Below are 20,876 nucleotides of genomic sequence, written 5' to 3'. Positions count from 1 at the left end.
AAGTTGTCACTGAATTATTTTGCTGTAGTTATGGAGTATTCATGAAGAAGGTCATGACTGAACAGTGTATTCAGGGAGAGCAGCTCACTGTTCACTGCTGCTTTTGTGAAAAGGTAATAGCAATTAAATAAAGAGATGTTTGTTTCAAATAACACAAGTTAAAGCTGTGCCTGTTTTTATTGCACAATCAAACCTTAAATATTTCATGAAAAAATATATATCATAGAATTTTAGTCGACTAAATCCACGGCAGATTTAGTCGACTAAAATTATTTGATATTTAGTCGACTAAAACTAGACTAAAAGTTAAAAAATGTTGATGACTAAAACGTGACTAAAATCAAATGACATTTTAGTCACAAGACTAAAATAAAAACTAAATCCGAAATTGCTGCCAAAATTAACACTGATTGTTTAATCATATACATGGGTACCTTTCTTAAAGATTTGCTTGAATATAAATGCAATTTCCAAGCAAAACTATAAGTTTTGCTTGGAAACTATAAGTTTTTCTTCCACAAAAAATAATCATCTGACTGAATAATTCACTTTTTTTATATTTAGAAACGTGCTGGAGGTTGCTGTTTTACTATCAAGATAAAATCCACCATAGCTGTAAGGTGATTAAAAAGTTTAATTCAGTTTTTAGTCCCACTTGTAATGAAATTCATCAGAACAATACCAGATAGGGACATGCTTTTCACATGGCAGCAACAAATCTGAAGGTAACACCCTCTAAATTCATGCGGAAACACAAATATTGGAGGTAAGAGGTGATGTGAACGGATGCCGAGTCGTCACAGCAACTGGAAGATTTCAGCTGAGGACAAAAGGTTGCTGGGATGAAGCGGAGCAATGCGAGGTGGGATTTGACAACAGGCGAGGTGTGGGTGGGTGGTGTTGCTGCTGCTGTGTTGCTGCTTTAATAGAGAAGGGAAGGGATGGTGGGGGCAGTGTGTGTGTGTGTGTTGTACATACTGTTTGCTGCTGAGTGTCCAGATTACAGGATTATTGGCGTGTCGGCCTGTTTGACACCTTTAAGTCAGGCGAAAGCTCCAATCCTTTTTCTGGCAATACAGGGATTTATATCATTCAAATCCTCCCTGTGGTGGAGATAAAGGAAAGTAATAATTTAATCTCAGTGAATCGTCAAGTGTGTGTGTGTGTGTAGCCACAGGAATGTTAATTAAAGTGCAGCAGCTCTCTTTAGAGGACTGTGCTGTGTGCAGGTCACAACTAATCAGACCATTGATCAGACTCTGCATCACCCGCTCTTCAACGTGTTGCTCCCGTATGGAGCCACGGAGGAGGGCGGAGTATCCGTCTCGCAGATATCGGTTTAGAATGTGCACCATCACGTGACGGAGGGCCTCTGGGTGTCATACAGGCAGAGCCTGCACATCCATCTGAGCCCTAAAGAGACCGGGGCCCTGCCTTCAGTCGATGGAGTGAAGGGAAGCCCGGGGCCAATTTGTTACCAAAGAATGAAACCACACACACACACACACACGGTGCCACCAGAATCCTTTTTATGTCTGACAGCAGTCGCCACGGCCGGAGGCGTCATGTTTGCTGTTCATTCTGCCTCCTGCCTCTCTGATATCTTAAGCAGGCTTCAGCAGAACGTCTTCAGTTTTAGTGCAAATGTTTTATTGGACTCCAATGACTCCTGGAATGAGGTAGTCAGAGGTCACGTTGGAGTCTGATGCACCCCTTACTTTCCAGTGTAACATCTCACGAACAGCCAGACGATATTTCTCTAAAATCGGCACCATCATTTGCTCAGACTGATGCAGAGGTCAAAGGTCATGTGACCTGAAGAAACAAGTATTCTTAAATTGTCAGTGTAGTTAAAGAATATCTTCAGAGAGTCTCTTCAAATTTGGCAGTAGAGTTGTCTGAAGAGAGACTGATTAGAGTGGGTCAAAGGTACTGTAATGTCACATGGAGTCCTTCATTTGATGTAATATTTTGACAAAATTTCTTCACTCAACATTTGTTCACTTCTGAAGCCCAGCACACACACTGTATGTAAATATAGTTTTTGCATGAAGTCTGTGGTCCAGACGGGCAGGGCTTGGAGTGGAACCTGAAGTCATCCTGAAGACGAAGCAACAAATTCACAAACTGACTCTGAAATGAGGAACAGGCTTCACACACAAAAAAAAAATCAAAAGCTCTGTGAAGGTATTTTATACACTGCTCTGAGGCACACTCATTAAAATCAACACATTTGTCTGGATTTTTTCAGCTGAGGCATACGACCCACAAGGCGCTCGTTCCAGTTCAAACTGGATCGCCAGCCTTTTGGCAGCCATGATGTGCCCGCCATGATCAACTTGTGCAGACAGCGCAGAGATCCCCAGCTTCAGCCCCACAGCCGAGCATGACGTGCCACAGCTGATTTGACACATCGGTGGTGACAGACTGCTCCGGCCTGAACTGAGCCAAATGACCCACATAGATGGTCATCGGGCTCTCCTCCTCCTCCTCCTCCTCTTCTTCCTGGTGCTGCCATCACAAAGATGCTTGATCCATCTCAACCAATTGAGATTCATTTTTACGAATACTGAAAGGAGGAATCCCATTACTGTCCTGTTTCAACTACTCAACATGACACCAGGGGAAAAAGAAATAATAAAAAATAACAAATAACTCAATTCCAAGCGAAAATGATTGTGAGCAATTCCCTGACACGGACACAATTTCCTGACTCTCTCTGTAGCATTTTTTGTTGACAGCAGAGCAGTGAAGAAGCCTAATAAAGATCTGGGTCATCACAGACAGCAGATTCATCCGGCTAAAACAAAATTGTCATCACTCTGCCTTGCTGAGCTGGAGTTTAAAGGGAAGAGAGGAAGCCAGGAGGGGAAATGGGTTAGCAAAGAGATGGAGAGAGCAGCTGTGTTGTGCAGTATTGCTCTGTCCCTGTCAGGCTGGGCTTATTGAATTGATGTCACTCTTCTTCTTCTCCTTCTTCTTTTTTTCAGATTCCTGTTGGTGTGTGCAGGTGTGTGTGTGTGAAGGTTTTCCTGTGAATCCGGAGGGTCTGGCGACCTTCCAGGGACTCAAGGAGGTTTCTGAGCCTGAGGCTTTCCAGCATCCTCTCCAATAAGATCGAATTTACCTCCAATTCAGTGCACATTTGTGCAAATGTCTGTGTGTTTGTGTGTGTGTGTGTGCGCACCATTCCCACATATGTACACACCTCCAAAACAGCTCACAGCAAAAAAGACTTACTACATCACACATGCCTCGCAGTGTATGTTGTCAAAAGTTTCTCATTACCTGAGGGGTAAAAAATCAATATGTGACCACCAAAAAAAAAAGAAGAGTACCTGGTCTCTGCGAGCGCCTGGAAAGCCCTGGTGAAATTGTGCATTTAATCCAATTTATATGGAGCACTCAATTCATGTGTGAAAGAGGAGACAAAATAAAAGCATCCGCTGATGAAATGGCTCCAGTGTTTCCCTGCTTATGTGTTACAATGTGAGCAGCATGAAAATGATTTGTCAGTGCATCACATTTTAATCTGAAAAGATCAAATATTGATACGTGTGATTCAGTGCTGCTGCCTCCCTCCCCCTTCTCCCTCTCTCTCTCAGCAATTACAATTATGACTAAAGTAGGAGATCCATCTTATAACGTCTCCTCCACGCTGTCAGTGCTGCTGCCTCACGGTAATGTCTTTTACCGCAGTGCTTCCAATATTCAGTGGAATAGTTCTTATCTGTTAAATATATGTGACTGTGACTGCCGCTATGGTCAAAAGGTGCGGGAGGGTGTTTCTAATGTAGACGGACGAGGCAGCTTGATGTACTGCAAATGTTGATGGGAGGTCAGACTCGATGTGAAAGGGGGAAATAAATTCATCCTATCAGGTCGAGCACGAAGGCAAAGCAGCGTTTTAGATTCAGCACTTTAATCACCAGGAGAAGAAGAGGTGCTGCAGTGATGATGAAAGAACCTGAACCTGCATACACAGCTGGGTGTGAGCTAACTGACTAGCTACCTACCGCTAATGTCAAAGATGCCTTGAGTTTAAATTTGCAAGATTGTTAGCTCAAAACAAATAACAAATCAACAGGATGTGGGGAAATAACAGCTGTGGTGCTGTTATGTGCTGACACCTAATTGAGTTAGCATGCTAACTAGCTAGCATTGCCCTGTACAATCATGCAAATCTGCAAACGACAGCTGCAGCTCATGCTAACTGACCCATGAGATCAGCTAGCATTTGTTTTGTAGATTTTTTTAGCTTAGCATGCACTTCTTGCATTTGACATTTGTGATGTTATGTGGCAGCCATTTTTAAATTGAAGATGTAGCTTGACTTGTCTCTCTGCTGCCCCCGAGTGGCCAACATGAGAAAAGGTTTTTGTCATTTGATTAGGTGTGGAATTTGCATTATAAATACAGGAGAATGATAAGAAAACAGGGGTTTTATATGTACAGTGAAGTGGAGGGAACTCAAGGGAGAGCTACCTGCTGATGCCATAATAAACCTGCCCTCTCTCTCTCTCTCTTCATTCCCTCCTCTTATGGCCTGCCATAATTCACTGGCTTTAGTTCACTTTTTACTGCGCAGCTTAACTGTGCAGTACAGCACTGTAATAGAGTATTGACTTTTTGTCAGGCATTTGCAAATAGGCTTGTACATGGCTGAAATAAATATGAAAGCGTAATGCTTCACTGATAGTGTTTTTAACGCAGCTTCTTTCTCGTCGATACTTTTTCCAGACATTTCTGCTGTTGTTGTCTCACTTGTTTGTGAGTCTGCCTGTCCTCATTAGATGCTGAGAGATTGACAAAGCCCCCGCCACCACCACCACCTCCTCAACCAGCTCCATCCTCCACATCTCAGCCCAGATGAACACTGGCTTGGGTGTGAGCAATAATGAATCACTATTAGCCCGGGTCACAGCAGCTGACAACCAATTTGCAGGCTGCAGACAGTGACATCCAGGTAAGCGTGGTTTTTCTTCTCTTTATCCTCAAGTATTTCCAACATTTACTATCAAGGTCACATGAAAAATAAAAGATTACATCTCATTTTCATTATGTTTTTCTGTCAGTTTGATGCAAAGCAAACAGGAATTCTCCTGCTGCAGCTTCATGCTGTAAGTGGGAAAACTGTGACATCTAGTGGTGGCAAACGGTTTTACAGCTCATCATAAATAACTCAAACAGGACAACAGCTGATGTCCTACTTGACATATGGCTCATAAAGAGTTATGATGGAACATGATAACAGCCATAGGAGTTTATAACCTGAGACCTTGTAGTGTGTTTGTAATGTGTTAGCACTCCACATGCCTTTAAAAAGACTCCTTTATGGAGGACAAACAGACCATCTGTGTTGTGCTGTCTTATATAACTTTTGTGGAGCAACTCCTTCTTGAAGGTGACAGGAAGCGCTCCATCAGTCAGAGGTCTCTCAGAGAAGCAGCAGGTTTTTTATTCTGATCAGTGAAATCAGCCTCTGCAGGTCAGTGCTAAGATGGTGCTCAGCAATGTCAGTGAAATGTTTAAACAAATAAGAAATCATAATCATGTCCCATAACAATTTATCAAGCACTGCAGTCAGCTCACACTTGCTGCCAACCAAAAGTAACATGCTAAGTCACACTTACTGTGCATGAACTGTAACAGTAGGCGTAAGTGGGTAAGCTAGCATGCTAAAGCTAGCTGTGACATTTTGCAGTAGTAAACATTAAATATGGCTTCTGACAACTGTATAGTGATGTTTAAAGAAAAGTAAACCTTTTCCAGCATTGTGCGCCATTTACCACCGACCATTGTGTGCCTGGTCAGTGCATGATTTTTGACTTGATTCATCCTGTGAGACACTTGAGGACACTAGAAGCTTCTAAAAGCATAAACATTTATTTATTAAATAGCCTGTAACTGAAGTCCTCGCCATTCTGCAGAGCGGTCATGTAATTTTTCTTTATATGCATTCTATGATAGTACTGACTCCACTCAACCTCAGCAAACTCAACAAAAACACACTACAAATCCATTAACGTCACTGTTTTCTTTACATGTAAAGACTCAGTGTACGTGCTGCAGTGTGTTTCTTTCCAAAGCTTGGCTTCGAGTGATTATGGTGCTGACCCGGTGAGGAGTATGGATCTCTAATCAGACACAGGAGAGGGCTCATAAACGTGAGACACAGCAGGTTATCACACCTCACTGATGCAGACAATCAGAAAAGAAGTGTCTGCTACTTTCACTTCAGCAAGTCACATAAGGAGAGATATCTGAACCCCAGTGAGAAGAATGTGGTTGTTCTTTGGAGTATAAAAACTGTCCACATGCCACAAATTGTCATGTTGATGTTGTTCAGTGAAAGATGAAACTAATGGAGTGAGTTTGTTGACCGCTGACTTTTTACAATGAACCTTTCATAATGAGCTAAAGCCGAATGTGCAGAGTGATTAGGCTGCCCATTCAGCCACATAATACACTCAGAAACTGGAATCGCAGTGAAGGTCAACGTTTTGTCCACTAGATGGCAGCAAAGCTCTGACCATCATCATGTGCAGCACCTTACATCTTACATGAGGATTTCATGTCACATAAACACACACACTGCCTTTAATTTTCATTCAAATTTTACATTTTAATAAATTTATTTACAAACTTGAACAATTTAACACGTAAAAGAAGATAATAGACACATAATCGTATCATATTCACTATCAGAAAAGTCAATAAATTCATAAATAAGACAATAAACAAACATCAATCTGTATTTTTGTTATTGTTTGAACAGTTTTTCAGTTATAATCCAGCCTATTAAAGGTAACACCGAGGCAGTGAGTTAAGGGTTAAATGTGTCTGCACAGTCAGTGAGGCTCCGCCTCCTTTGGATGACTCATCAAAACAGGAACCAGGAAGTGCTCCCTCTCAGACATATCGGTGTTCTGTCACAGGACTGAGAGAGCTGGGTGTGTTTGCTGATATTAAGCTGACTGTTTGCATGTGGAGGCTTTAAAGACTCATTTATATTCTGCTGTTTTCACTCTCTGACGTAAGCAGACTCCAGATCAGCAGCTAATCTCTGGTGTCACCTTTGCTCTACTTTCACTTCCAGGAGAACAGGAGTGTCACAGGATGGCAGGCAGGCTGTCTTTGCCCGAGGCCGACCTCACCTGTCCCATATGCTGTGACATCTTCAAGGACCCTGTGGTCCTCAAGTGCAGCCACAGCTTCTGTGCAACCTGCCTGCAGGAGTACTGGACCCGGCACGGACGCAGCCGGGACTGCCCTCTCTGCCGAGCCCAGGGCCTGGATGATCCGGTGCCCAGTCTCAGCCTGAAGAACCTGTGTGAGTCTTTCATGCTTGAGAGCGAGGGTTCGGAGGCTGCGGTGGCGGCACTGCGGGCAGACGGGGAGCTGTACTGTGATCCAGGTGAAATGTGTCCTGTTCACGGCGAGAGGCTCAAACTTTACTGCCTGCCAGACAAGGAGCCCATCTGTGTGGTTTGCCACACCTCCAGGAAACACAAACAGCACGACTGTTGCCCCATCAGTGAAGCAGTTGTAGACGTGAAGGTAAATATTTACACATGAGGTGGATCAATCATGCGTGTCTTCTTCCTCGAAGCCTGAATCTTCTTCTTTACTCACTTCAGGAGAAAATAAAGTCTGCCCTCAGCTCGCTGCAGGAGAAGAAAGACACGTTTGACAAAATGAAGAAGAACTTTGAAGATGCTGTGCTGCACATTCAGGTAACACACGTTTCAGTGACATCGCTAATAAACAGGGAAATAAAGAGTTAAAGTGACGCAAGTTTTCTTTCAGGTCCAGGCTCGATTTGTGGAAAGACGGACCCATGAGGAGTTTCAGAAGCTTCACAGCTTTCTGGAAGTGGAGGAGAAGACCCGGATGGATGCGCTGAAGAGGGAGGAAGAGGAGAAAACAGAGGAGATGAAGCAGAAGATCGAAGAAGTGGAGCGAAACATCTCATCTGTGTGTGAATCCATCAGAGCTTTGGAGGAGGAGATGGCTTTAGAGGGCGTCTCTGTGCTTCATGTGAGTTTGTAGATGTTTAAATAAACGCCTGAAGGCACCTTTAACTCAACTCATCTTTTATTTCGTTTCAGAGCTGCAAGAAGACCCTGGAAAGGTAGACAAACTACACCCTATATATATATAAATATAACATATAACGCCTGCCTCTGTTCTCTGCAGGACTAACAGTCCAGCTGTAGATCCAGTCATGGCTCCAGGAGCTCTCATCGATGTGGCCAAATACATCGGATCTTTGACGTTCCGAGTGTGGGAGAAGATGGGAAAAGTCACCAAATACAGTGAGTGCATGCTGATCCAGTGGTAATAAAGGGCTGTTCTACAGATAAAAGAATGCAAAGGTTTCAGCCTGGGAGGTGGGGCCGCTACAACTAAAAGTATGCTTATTAGGTGGGTGTGTAGCCCTTAGCGGTCAAAGTGGCGAGCATTGTTCGAGCTTTACTTTCTGTACTTTGTGTTGGTGCTTCACAGACTTTGGCCTTACTGGGATGTCTACCTGTTGTAACTCTGTGTCACCACTTGGTGGCAGCATGTTAAAAACATCCATAAACATGAGCTACTCTTGTTCCTGTCGGTGTTGTTGTTGGTCCTCAAATACGTTTGTGCATGTTTTTAAGGTGTGTTGTGGTTGTCCAGATTCCTTTGTGTTGTTGTTGTGTTGTTGGATGTGTGCATAGTGTAGTTGCCATCCTGTAAACAGGATCTGAAAAGGATCCCTGATCTTTGTCCATGTTGTTAGATGATTCCTGTGTGTAGCTGGTTCCCAATATTTCTGTCTCATTGTTAAGGGTTTTTTTAAAGAAGGCAGAGGTCTGTTGTGTTTTTGACAGAATTACACTCACAGTCTGCCATGTTTCCTCCAGCCCCGGTCACTCTGGACCCGAACACGGCCGCCCCGTGGCTCGTCCTGTCAGACGACCTCACCGCTGTCCGTGACAGTGAAGAGAAGCAGCAGCTGCCCGACAACCCGGAGAGGTTCGACCCTGACACCGCCGTGCTGGGCCGGGAGGGCTTCACCTCGGGGAGGCACAGCTGGGACGTGGAAGTGGGAGATAACACGGCGTGGGTGGTCGGTGTAGCCAAAGAGTCTGTCAAGAGGAAGGAGAAGGTGTCCTCAGTCCTTAGCAATGGCTACCTGTGTGTGTACTTCTACCACAAAATGTACTTTGCAGGTACGTCTCCTCTGACACGACTCAGCCTGAAGAAGAACCCGCTGAGGGTCAGAGTGGAGCTGGACTGTGACAAGGGGAGAGTGTCATTCCACGACCCGCTGAACAACACGGCCATCTATACCTTCAAGCACGCCATCACAGAGAAGGTCTTCCCGTACTTCTGGGTGGGCTGTCAGCAGTGCCCCCTGACCATCAAACCCATGGTGGTGTCACTGAAAGCCGACTCACTTCACTTAGTTTGATTGAACACAGAAGTCCTCCGACATGTTACCACAGTCAGCGACTAGTTTCTTTCACTTTTCCTTAAAAAAAGCTTCTATATGTTAAAGAATCCTCCTTTTTTCTGGAGCAGTTATATACTGAATGACTTATGAATATTTCTATGTGCAAATCCAAATGATATGTGAAAATACTAATTTATTAATAAAGTGTTTGAAAATATCACAGCTTCTTCTAATGATTATAAATTTGATAGAATCTCAGCTGAAGTGATCAATTCTTCTGATCATCTGAACCGTCCTGCTGATGGAAACAATGGGATGCTAATCAGAAAATACAAATAAAACATGAATAAACTTCACTGAAAATGGAACTAATCAGATGTTTTTCACAGGAAAGAGTTGTGTAACACTGACACAAACAGCTCACAGGTAATGAAGCAGCAGGTGAGTCACATGACCAAAACAAAGTCCTGCCCTCTTTAGTGTGACCTAACGCTGAACTGAAGCAACAAATAACAATCTGTTCATATTTTATATCGTCCTGTGATTGTTCTATAATAAAGTCATTCTTAATCTTAATCACTCTCAAGTCAACTGTGTCTGCTGCCGGGCAGGTTCTCAAAGTGAGGCCTGGGGCCACTCCAGGGGACTTGAAAGACCTGAAAGATTAAAATGATTTAAGCATTGTAGCGTGACTTTGTCTTTGTGGACAACAAGTCCTAAACATAACAGGCTGAACTCAGCTGTTCGTAAGGAATGTACTTTTGTTCATAAGACAGAAACAGAAGAGAAAGGGCAAACAATAAGGTTTGGCCCCTTAAACGTTCTATTAGTGTGGCTGAGTGGTTTCCTGAGGCCCCTCACAAAGGCAACTGTAAAGCCATAAAAAGGCTTCCTCATCTCTACAGCACTGACGTCTCTTCAAAGCTGCACTTGGAGCTGCTGGCACACCACAGAGCCTCGTCCTTCACTGCGGCTCACCTACAATCTGCTGGAGACCCTCTTCAAAATAAAAGCATTTCAATCATGAGAGACTCAGCAACGTGAATGAGAAAGAATTTATTAATACAATAATTGTAAATGTGCATTGGCGTCCTAGACCCTGTCGTGAGGACCACGTCTGAAAGGGGGGAAAGCTCGAGCGGAGAGGCCGCTGACCAGAAGACCCACCCGGGTCTAGACCTAGTGGTGGTGTAGAAGCAGGAGAGAGGAGGCCTTGAACTGCATGATCCATGCAGTTCAAGGCCTCCTCTTTAAGGCAAGGCAAGTAACTGAACAAATCACCATAGTTTGCTGACTACCCAAACTACCCAAAGAAAAATTCAAGTACGGCTAAACTGATTTCAATTGACACAAATGATTAAGCAGACTGGTCTACAAAACACAAACATTAGATATGAATAGCTGTTCAAAGTAATTCAAAAGTACAAAACAAGTGCAATAATGAAACTCTGTATTTTCAGGAGCAGCCAAGCACAGTTACCCCACAGAGCCAAGGGTCAGAGAGGGCTGGCCTCAGAGGGATTACAAATAAAGATAAAGCTGGAATCTGATGGTGGATGTGACTGACTGACTGACTGCTGGCACACACACATTAAAAACATGTCCCAAAAAGAGACACAAACAAGTGCAAACTCAAACGAACATGATACAGAACAATCTAAAGGACGTTCAATATGAACAAAATCCCACACAGACACACAAAAGTACTGTGCAGTGGCATGTTGGATTCACTCGGTAGTGAGATTTCAGATTCCATCGCGCCCATGACTTTAAATAAAGCCACAGAAGGAGCCCTGGCTCTATGAGTCCGCTCAGGCGCTCATGTAGGTGGAGAGAAAATGGAAAAAGGACAAGCTTCAAATTTAAATGTATTTTATTCACTGGTGAACCCTGGTGACGCTGTCTGTATAGAGCCCTCTTCTGCTCGGTGGAGTCTTTTATTTTGAAATTTATTAATCTGTGTCTTAGCTCTGGCTGTGTCCCATCCTCCTTCAAGCATGCCACAGTGCAGCCTCTGAAGAAGAATTTGGACCCCCCTGGTTTTGTCTAATTTTAGACCAATTCCCGAGCTCCCTTTTAGCTCCAAGGTTTTAGAAAGAACTGTTTTAATCCAGGTCCAAGAATTTTTAAAAACAGCTGATGTTTGTGAAGAGTTTTAGTTTGGTTTTAGACTCTCCACAGCACAGAGACTGCTCTTTTAAAAGTTTTTAATGATCTGTTCTTAACCCTTGATACTGGCAACTGTGCCATTTTAATCCTGCTTGATTTGACTGCAGCCTTCGACACAGTGGATCATATTTTTTTTTTTTTAATTTTAGATACTTTATTAATCCCAGAGGGAAATTGTTTACGGCTGCTGCCAAGCAGTGTCATACAATGACTAGCAAGGCGCGCCACAGGCTAGGGTGAAGTGTCTTGCCCAAGAACACACAACAGTGACTAGGGAGGAGTTGGGATCGAACCACCAACCTTCCGGTTACTGCTATACCACTGCGCCACTGCTGTCCCTGAAGTTTACTGGCAGCGGTGGGATTCGAACCCACGCACCCGAAGAGACTGGATACAATTCTTCTGTGGTGCCTAGAGCATTGTGTTGGCCTAAAAGGCACTGTCCTAAGGTGGTTCGAGTCGTATCTCGCAGGCAGGTCATTTTCTGTCCAAATGGGGCAGTTTTCCTCTTCAGTGGCCCCTCTGACCTGCGGGGTCCCGCGGAGGTCAGTTCTGGGTCCACTCCTATTCTCCCTGTATATGCTCCCACTGGGATCCATATTCAGGAAGTATGCTTCGCTGATGATGTGCAGGTGTATCTACCACTAAAGGTTCCTGCCAAAGAATCACTTCAGGCCGTGATAAACTGCAGAAGCGATATTAAGACAAGGATGGACCTAAACTTTTTAAAACGTAATGAGAATAAAACGGAGGTTGTCTTGTTCGGTCGCCCAGAGCTGGTTCAGGTACTTACCAGTTCCCTTGGCCTACTAGCACCTCACTTAGAATCCCATGCCAGGAATCTTGGAGTGATCATTGATAGTGCTTTTACACTGGACAAGCAGGTCAGTGCAGTGGTTAAGTCTAGCTTCTTTCAGCTTAAACTGATAGCCAAACCAAAGCCAAGCCAAAACTTGAAGTCAAACCGTATCTGAGACAGGCTGACCTAGAAAAAGTTAATTATGCTTTTATCACCTCTCGCCTGGACTATTGCAATTCTTTGTACATAGGCATTGGGCAGTCTGAGCTCCATCGTCTGCAGCTTGTCCAGAATGGAGGTTCCTAGATCGAAACTGAGATCCAGAGGTGACCGAGCCTTCTCAGTGGCAGCTCCCACTCTCTGGAACATGATGCCCTTAGTTGTGCGGACCCACTTACATCCACCTTACATAAGGATTTCACATCACATAAACACACATACTGCCAAACTTTAAATTTTAATAAATTTATTTACAAATTTGAACAATTTAACACATAAAAGAAGAAAATAGACACATAATAGTATTGTATTCAGCATCAGAAAATAAATAAATAAATTCATAAATATTAAACAAATGAAACATGAATCTGTATGTTTGTTATTGTGTGAACAGTTTTTCAGTTATAATCCAGTTTATTAAAAGTAACACTGAGGCAGTGAGTTAAGGGTTAAATGTGTCTGTGAGGCTCCGCCTCCTTTGGATGACGCATCAAAACAGGAACCAGGAAGTGCTTCCTCTCAGGCAGGCTCGGTGTTCTGTCACAGGACTGAGAGAGCTGGGTGTGTTTGCTGATATTAAGCTGACTGTTTGAAATACTTTGAACTTTTGAACAAAGTACAATAAAACTCTTGTGAGTTTAAAAAACAATCTGGTATTCCCCAGTAGTGTTAAGAAGAGTTTTGTGTAAGAGGACCTGGATAGCAGTTATTCCTCAAAGAAGGGTGTCAATCCAGGTGCTGGGGTCTCCACCTAATGAGTCTTTGAAGTCAAACAGCTGGTCCAGGTTGACAGTGGAGAGAAAATGACTGCGGCCTTGCTCTTCTTCAGGCCAGGGATTCTCCGGGAAGGCCATGGCAAGTAAGGTGTCCAGCATGTGGATGTCTGCTGTCCCTGCAGGAGCTTCAATGGAGAAGATGTGGGTCCCCTGCACTGTCATGTCCTCCCCGTTCATGATGGGGCTCAGAGGCTCTGCTCCCCACTGATGGCGTCCAACATGGCATCCCAATCAAAGTCCCCCTTTAGAGGTCCAATCTCCAAACTGAGCTCCTCACTGAGGGTAGAGTCCAACATGGCATCCCAATCAAAGTCCCCCTTTAGAGGTCCAATCTCCAAACTAAGCTCCTCACTGAGGGCAGAGTCCAACATGGCATCCCAATCAAAGTCCCCCTTTAGAGGTCCAATCTCCAAACTAAGCTCCTCACTGAGGGCAGAGTCCAACATGGCATCCGTTTCAAAGTCCCCCTTTAGAGGTCCAATCTCCTTCTGTTCATCCACAGAGAGCAGAGGGGAGCTTGAACATCGGGGGACTTTGGTGACACCATTTTCAGAGCTCAGTGCATGTTTCCTCTTTTTCCCACCTCTTCCCCTCACTACCGGCCATGACATGGTACCCTCAGCTAGGTGGGGGTCCCGGCACCAGTCAGCTCCAGTTGCCCCTTCAAACTCCTGGAGAAGTTGCTGGGATTCAGGGTTGATGCACAGGCCTTCCTGAACCCCTGTTGTGCTGCAAGGACCTGTGGACTGGGACTGTCTTTTTTTGTAGGCACCACTAAGGAGGCATTCAGCATACTGCGGGTCAATCTTCCAGAAGCCCCCCCTTCCTGGCTCGTCTTTCTGCCGTGGCACTTTGATGAAGCACTTGCTGTGTGACAGTCTGTGTCGAATTGAGTTCTGAAAACAGAAATGTATATTGAAAGCCCACATAGTTACTTCACTTTGTTACTTACAACTGAAACTGAAAACTTAAATTAATATATCTGAGAAATAATTCACTCCTGGGTTGAAAATGAGATAAGACTGAAATGTGGTCTTTATATATATATGAATCTATAACTGAAAAATCAAAGTCGAATCAAAGTAGAAACTTTCAGCTGTGATTTCACTACAGCGCAGGAAAAAGTGAGAAAGTCAGAAACCGCATGTCCTTTTTAACTGTGTGTTCTCCTTTACCTGCCAGGTGGGGTCAGCATGGCGGTAGTAGCAGAAGTTGTCAGTGATCCACTCGTAGATGCAGGACAGGGTGATCTTGCCCTTCTTGCCGGCCTGCATGGCCATACAGATGAGGGTGGCGTATGAGTAGGGCGGCTTGATGTGCGCATCGGTCTTGTAGTCCAACTTGTCTGGGCAGTCACCTTGCGCCACGATTCCGGGGAGGGTCAGGGGCATCCCGATGGAAGCAGGGTCCCCGGCCAGAGGGGAACACGGCGCTTCGGATCCTACTTGTTGGTGGCCGAACAGGTGTGGCTGATGGTGGGCATGCTGCGCCACGTGGGCACCAAGAATGGAGAACTCCTGCAGCCACTGCAGGCTGGTCAGACCGTCGTCCAGGATGAAGGAGCTGCAGCAGCTGCTGATGCTGCTGTTATTGATGATGACACTGTCCCTCTCCTCCGCCTGGGCAGCAGCGGTCACCACCTCCTCCTCCAGCCCCACAGAGCCTTTGGTCAGGGGGTCGGCACAGCTCAGGAACATCATGGCTCTCTCCAACACCTCTTTCTCCTCTCTGTCACCCGTTCGTTCTCCTTCTCCTCCTGCCCCTGCCACCACCTGACAGAACCGAAAATATACACCCAACTTCAACGAAGAGCGAAAAGACAGGACAAAGATGGCCCCATTTGAAAACAGAGCACCTGTGTGTGCGTAAAGAGAAAAACTTCCAGATTTCCATTTAAATCATTTTGCATGTCTGTCGCCAGAATGTGGGTGCTAAACGTATTCTGAAACCTGAAATCCCTCACGTCACACAGCAGCATGTTTTTTTTTTCCTGAAAAACTAATCTGTGCACTTGACGCACAGTGCAGAGAAGCGAGCACATCATGATCAAAGGCACCTGAAGCCTTAAAACACACTCAATACCCCGTTCACACTGGGGAAAAAATCTGGCTAACGCGGGATTCGGGCCTATCCAGATGTTTTTGTGTGTGAACACCTCGAATCCGGTAGTATCCGGTTTGATTTAAATCCGGCTAGATCCACCCACGAGAGGTGGATCTAGCCGGATTGGCTCAAATGTGGCTCAGGTGTGAACGCAAATGTGGCTAGTGAATCTGGCTAGCGACATGCTACTTCCGTTTAGTGACATGCTACAGTTACCAACTGTCTACTGTTTTTGTGGCTAATTACGCATAAAATCTGTAAAAATGTGTTGTTCAAACAAAATGATTCAAAATAGCCCAATTTAATTGATTAACTGTTGTTAATTGTTCTTATATAAAAAATAATGAACGTCAATATTATAAATATATAATATAATTTAAATTGATTATTAGACCTATTTTTACACTTCTCTGGTCTCTATCACGCAGAGTGGAGTTCGCCCCAATACGCGCAGACACACACACACACACACACACACACACGGCATGTGCGTAAATGCGCACGACTCTCTCTCTCTCCTTCTCTCTCTCTTTGAATAAACGCGATGAAGTTGCACTGACTTTATGTTGCCAAGATGTTAACCTCCTCTGCAGCTCTGATCCTTCTGTTCTCCGTGTTTAGTCCAGTATTCACGCTTGAGATTATTTTCCTTTAGGACGCTGCTTTGCACTTCAGGCAGGTTCGTGTCGACGAAACTCCCCAAAATATCCTGCTGTGTCTATCTTTGAAACTTTTCACCAAACACCTTTAGTGCTCAGAGTCGTACAACAATTAAAGTTCTGAGCTGCGCTCTCGCACCAACAACAGCCTGGGTAGCGCCTACCTTTGATCTTTGAAAATAACGGCAAAGATATACAACAACACTTCAGGATACAAAAATAAACAACAATGACGTCATGAAAGGTATACCTTTTATCTTTGCCGTTATTTTTGCTGCACAAAATATAATAATATAATAATATATAATATAATATATATATAATATAATATAAAAACAATAATTTTTGTTCATATTACTGTGGTGTTATTCAGTTTAAATTTATATGAAAATTTGTACAAAAAAGATTTGAGCCGGATCATATGTGTTTTGGACATAGTTGTGCGGGCCTGGATTTGGCCCGCAGGCCTTGAGTTTGACACGTGATTTATTAAATAATGCTTTCAGATAACTGATCAAGTCTTTTACAATAAACATCAAAACTCACCTTGTGTCAGCTGCAATAGTTAGTAGAAACTCCTTAAATCCCAAGCCAGCTCAGCCTCAGTCTTCTTGCTGGGCACCTGTTATCAGCTTCTGAGCGAAAGGACAGAAAGAAGAGAAATTCCCGCGGACTGAGTTGGACGCTTCCTCTCTTCTTTATAACGGTTGTCAGCGGGCTGCGGCTTTAATACCTGGTCCGGGGGGGGGGGGGGGGGGGGGGGGGTTTCCAGTAACCACAGAAACGGAACCCTTTGATGTTCACTCCAACAAACAAGCAATGAAAAAATTATTTTTTGTGTGTTTCTTATGTTATTGGGGCACCAATAACATATTTTTTCTACACACACACTTTTTGAAATATAGGTCTCTACCAAACGGTTGAGATTGCGCTTGATGGTAACATAACCAAATGCATAGTAATTAATAAATAATTACAGTAAAATCGTAATTTTACTAAAAAAGACTGTTGAAATAGTCAAATAACTGGAAAATAAGTAATGCCAAGTAATTTTATTAGCAGCCAGACATTGGAGATGCACAGGTCACGGGAGTATCCAAACAGGATACGTTGTGACTTGGTTGGTGTCTTACAGGTGAACCAGCATGTCTGAAAAATCAATGCCACCCATATGCTGAAATTTAAGCAAGAATTAGTGATGGGCATTCGATGGGAATCCTTGCTTTGCTATCTTTGCTCCAATGTTGCAAGAGGTGTAATCCCACAGGCATTGCTTAGAAGTGTGACACATTGGTTGTCATACCATTTACCAGCAAGCACCTCTTTGCAGACTTGTAATCAAAAGCTCTACGTCCTCTCTTCATCAGTTGTTTGTCTTCCACCAACGCGGTTTGATCGGAACTTGGAATTCAACATCTTCATGCTTCCAGATTCTCCTTGTGCCTTTGTTTCAGCCTGGTGGTGTAATTGTACTGTATTACATGCTAAATTAAATTAAAATATTAAACATACCAATAAAACTGGACAACACGTAAATAATAATAAAACAATAATGCATTTATTTGCTCATGCTTTATAAAGCAGAGATTAAAGTGAAACTAATTAATAATAATTATTGTTATTATTGCTATAAAGGTAAACTAATAATAAACATATTGATCCACATTTGCCTCCACATTTCACCCCGGTGTACGTGAATACCGCGCCGTGCCATTTAAAAACGCATATAGAGAACTGACTTTTTTTAAATTTCACCGCGGTATTAAACTGGTATGAGCTGGTATAATGTTGCAAACTTGTCAGGCTAGTTTGCAACATCCACCCACTGACCTGCAGGCCTCCACCTCCTCCTCCTCCTCCTTTTTTCCTCACGACGCGGTTAAGTCTGTGACTTCGTGGGACGCTGTATTGATTATTTTCCAATACAGTGACTTCATCGTGATCAGACCTGACGGTAAGTTCAGCAGCTGTTACCTGCTAATTAGCTTCATCATCAGTTTATTAGCTCGCCATAGCCGCGAAGCTAATGTTAGCTTAACTTTGTCTGTAGCTACGTTGTTATTACGGCAGAAAACCGTGAAAAACCACCAAGTTCTTAACTTTAACTTTATCTTTAGGAACCTTAAACGTTTTAACAACTAACTTAAGAACAATACAGTTTAAATGTCAAGTATATTGTGAATTTCCCCCATGGGGGACTAATAAAGTATTATCTTATCTTATCTTATGTAAAAACACAACACGATGACAAGCAGCCTGTTTTTCATTGAGAATAGACAGTTTTTTTGCTATTTTGGTGCAATGAGCAGTAATATAATCTGAAATTTAAACAACATGCAAAATTACACACCAAAAGTTTTGCTTTTGGCGTGTTGTTGATAACAAATTCAAACTCATTTTCTACAGGACATCCCCAAATGGCAGATGTTTCACGTGGCAATACAGGACAGAAGAGGAAGCAGGCAGCTGGAGTTTCAGGTGTAGAACCGCCATCCAAGTCCTCCACAGTCACCATGCTAAGGCGATCCCTCATGCTCCTGGACATCCCCACAGGCACCAACACCACCCTTCCAATTTGGGATGCACTGAGATCCCAGCAGGCCGATGTCCTCTGGTCCATCAACCCCTACAGCATCAACATTCACCTCTCGCCCAAGCAAGTGCAGAGCGTGACATCCACCCAGACTGAAGGCTCGTCTGGTGCAGGGCTTGCTTCCACCGTCCAGCAGCCTCAGATGATCGTCAGCAACACCTCTTGTGTCCAGCTTAACTTCACCTTAAACGACCAACTGCAACCAAGTCACCCACAGAATATACCTCTGGTCACCTCCCTCATTGCACACCTGCCTCTCATCATCACCAACCCTGTCCCCACCCATCAGGCGAGCACTCAGACCAAGACACTACCTGTCTCCACAACCAAGTCTCAGATCTCACCCAGAACACCTGCTCCCCCTCTCTACCACACATGGAGCCTCCCTGACATCGAGATCTGTGACAACTTCCTCTTAAAAATGTGTCCCATGGGGAAACTGTGCAAGAAGCACCACACTCCCTACCCCTTCTGCTGGCAGCTGTGGTGTGTTCGTAACCATGAGTGGGTCAGCATCAACCATCGCTCTCAGGTCTTGCTGGAAAGGATGTACTGCAGTGTTGATCAGGAAGTCATTAAGCTCAAAGATGGGTGAGTAAGAAGTCTTTTTTTCACCTTACCTTCTTTTAACTTTACAACAATGCAACACACTCTCTTTTAGGCTTGCCTGCTACACCCTGTCCTTTGACTTGATGGAGCTGGACGATTATTCAAAGTATGACGGAGTGAGACGACTAACTAACTCCGATAGCCGGGGCAAGAACCCTTACTTTCCCAGCAAATGGAACCTCTACTGGTGGAACAATACCAGCTGGGAGGAGTACAGAAAGGTGACTTGTTTGTATGTTCTTGTTTTATCTCTGTTACATTGCTCTACCTCTAATTAGTTCATGTCTTCGTAGGATGTCGCCACCCTCCTGCTAAAAAAGATGAACAAAAAGGAGCCTGAATGTTCCTTCTACATTGGTAAACAGGAGTACACGGCAAACTTCACCTGCATGACCCAGACCAACGTCACCACGGGGTTCCAAAGGCAAATGCGCTACAGGCCCATCTATCGCTCCCCGGAGTCCATGAAACCTTACCTGCGGTCAGTATTCTTTCAAAATTCAAAATTCTGGTTCTCAGAACTGGTCCGGTATGCAGACCTGCCAACATGGCCCTTAAGTACACTTGTACAGTTCACTGGTCTCCTGGTACACATTTTGTTGCATCTCACGTCTGTGTGAAGAGAGTGAAAAGCTTTCGGCCAATTAGAGCCCTGCTTTTGAACCCACTCATCCACCTGCCCCTCCTAGCCAAATGCTGCTATTAAGATTAAGATTTACTTTATTAATCTCTGTGCGGAAATTGAGCTGTAATAGCAGCATATCAAAGAACAATAAGTACAATAAACACAGCAAAAACTCTTATATACACATACACCCACATGACAGCAACAAAGAAAAGAATATGTACATACACACACATAAAGCAGATCAAGGGGAAGAGAGAAGCATGAAGACACAGTTAATGTAACTGAGGAGAAATGCACCTGTGATGATGCTTTACTCCAGGTTTGTGAGCACAGCTCTGACAGATGAGTTAAACAGTCTGATGGCGGACGGCAGGAATGACTTCCTGTACTGTTCCTTAGAGCAGCGGGGCAGCAGGAGTCTGTTACTGAAGCTGCTTCTCAGTCTGTCCACAGTGTTGTGGAGAGGGTGGGAGGGATTGTTCATGATTGACAGCAGTTTAGCCAGCACTCTTTCCCTCGCCACCTCCTCCAGGTTGGCAAGCTTAAAGCCAACAACAGACCCCGCCTTTTTGATGAGTTTGTCCAGTCTGTTGGCGTCCTTTGCTTTAATGCCTGATCCCCAGCACACCACAGCAAAGAAGATGGTGCTCGCCATGACAGACTGGTAGAACATGTGGAGCATCCTGCTGCTCATGCCTTCTTGTACACAGCCTCAGTGTTTGTGGACCACTCCAGTTTATTATTCTATAGACCTGTTATAAAGGAAAGGTAAACTAAAAGGACTTCTGTTAAGATCAGACCCTATATAGAAAATAAAATATGAAAAATGAAAATGAAATAGAAAATAGACTTGACCCAAAATGAAGAAGGACTTGGTTGTCATTTGAT

The 20,876-nt window shown here is 44.0% G+C and overlaps 2 protein-coding genes across 2 annotated transcripts; one reads left to right on the top strand and one right to left on the bottom strand.

Annotated features, from left to right (window-relative positions):
- The first annotated feature begins 6,882 nt into the window (after positions 1-6,882).
- trim35-14 (tripartite motif containing 35-14) lies at positions 6,883-9,488 on the top strand. The gene is made up of 7 exons (XM_028396807.1): positions 6,883-6,953; positions 7,100-7,560; positions 7,641-7,736; positions 7,810-8,040; positions 8,112-8,134; positions 8,200-8,318; positions 8,901-9,488. Exons 2-7 carry the CDS (start codon positions 7,120-7,122, stop codon positions 9,449-9,451), a joined length of 1,461 nt encoding a protein of 486 aa, XP_028252608.1. The 5' UTR covers positions 6,883-6,953; positions 7,100-7,119; the 3' UTR covers positions 9,452-9,488.
- Positions 9,489-13,333: 3,845 nt separating this feature from the next.
- Positions 13,334-15,096, bottom strand: LOC114432204 (forkhead box protein J1-A-like). Its single transcript, XM_028400069.1, has 3 exons — positions 14,572-15,096; positions 13,799-14,292; positions 13,334-13,592 (listed from the first exon to the last, which is right to left on the bottom strand). The coding sequence occupies exons 1-3, from the start codon at positions 15,094-15,096 to the stop codon at positions 13,334-13,336; spliced, it is 1,278 nt and encodes a 425-aa protein (XP_028255870.1).
- Between the last annotated feature and the right edge of the window lie 5,780 nt (positions 15,097-20,876).

This window comes from Parambassis ranga, chromosome 2, assembly GCF_900634625.1.
Source record: "Parambassis ranga chromosome 2, fParRan2.1, whole genome shotgun sequence".
NCBI lineage: Eukaryota > Metazoa > Chordata > Actinopteri > Ambassidae > Parambassis > Parambassis ranga.
The sequence above is the reverse complement of the archived record's forward strand: the minus strand, read 5'-3'. Positions and strand labels throughout refer to the sequence as shown.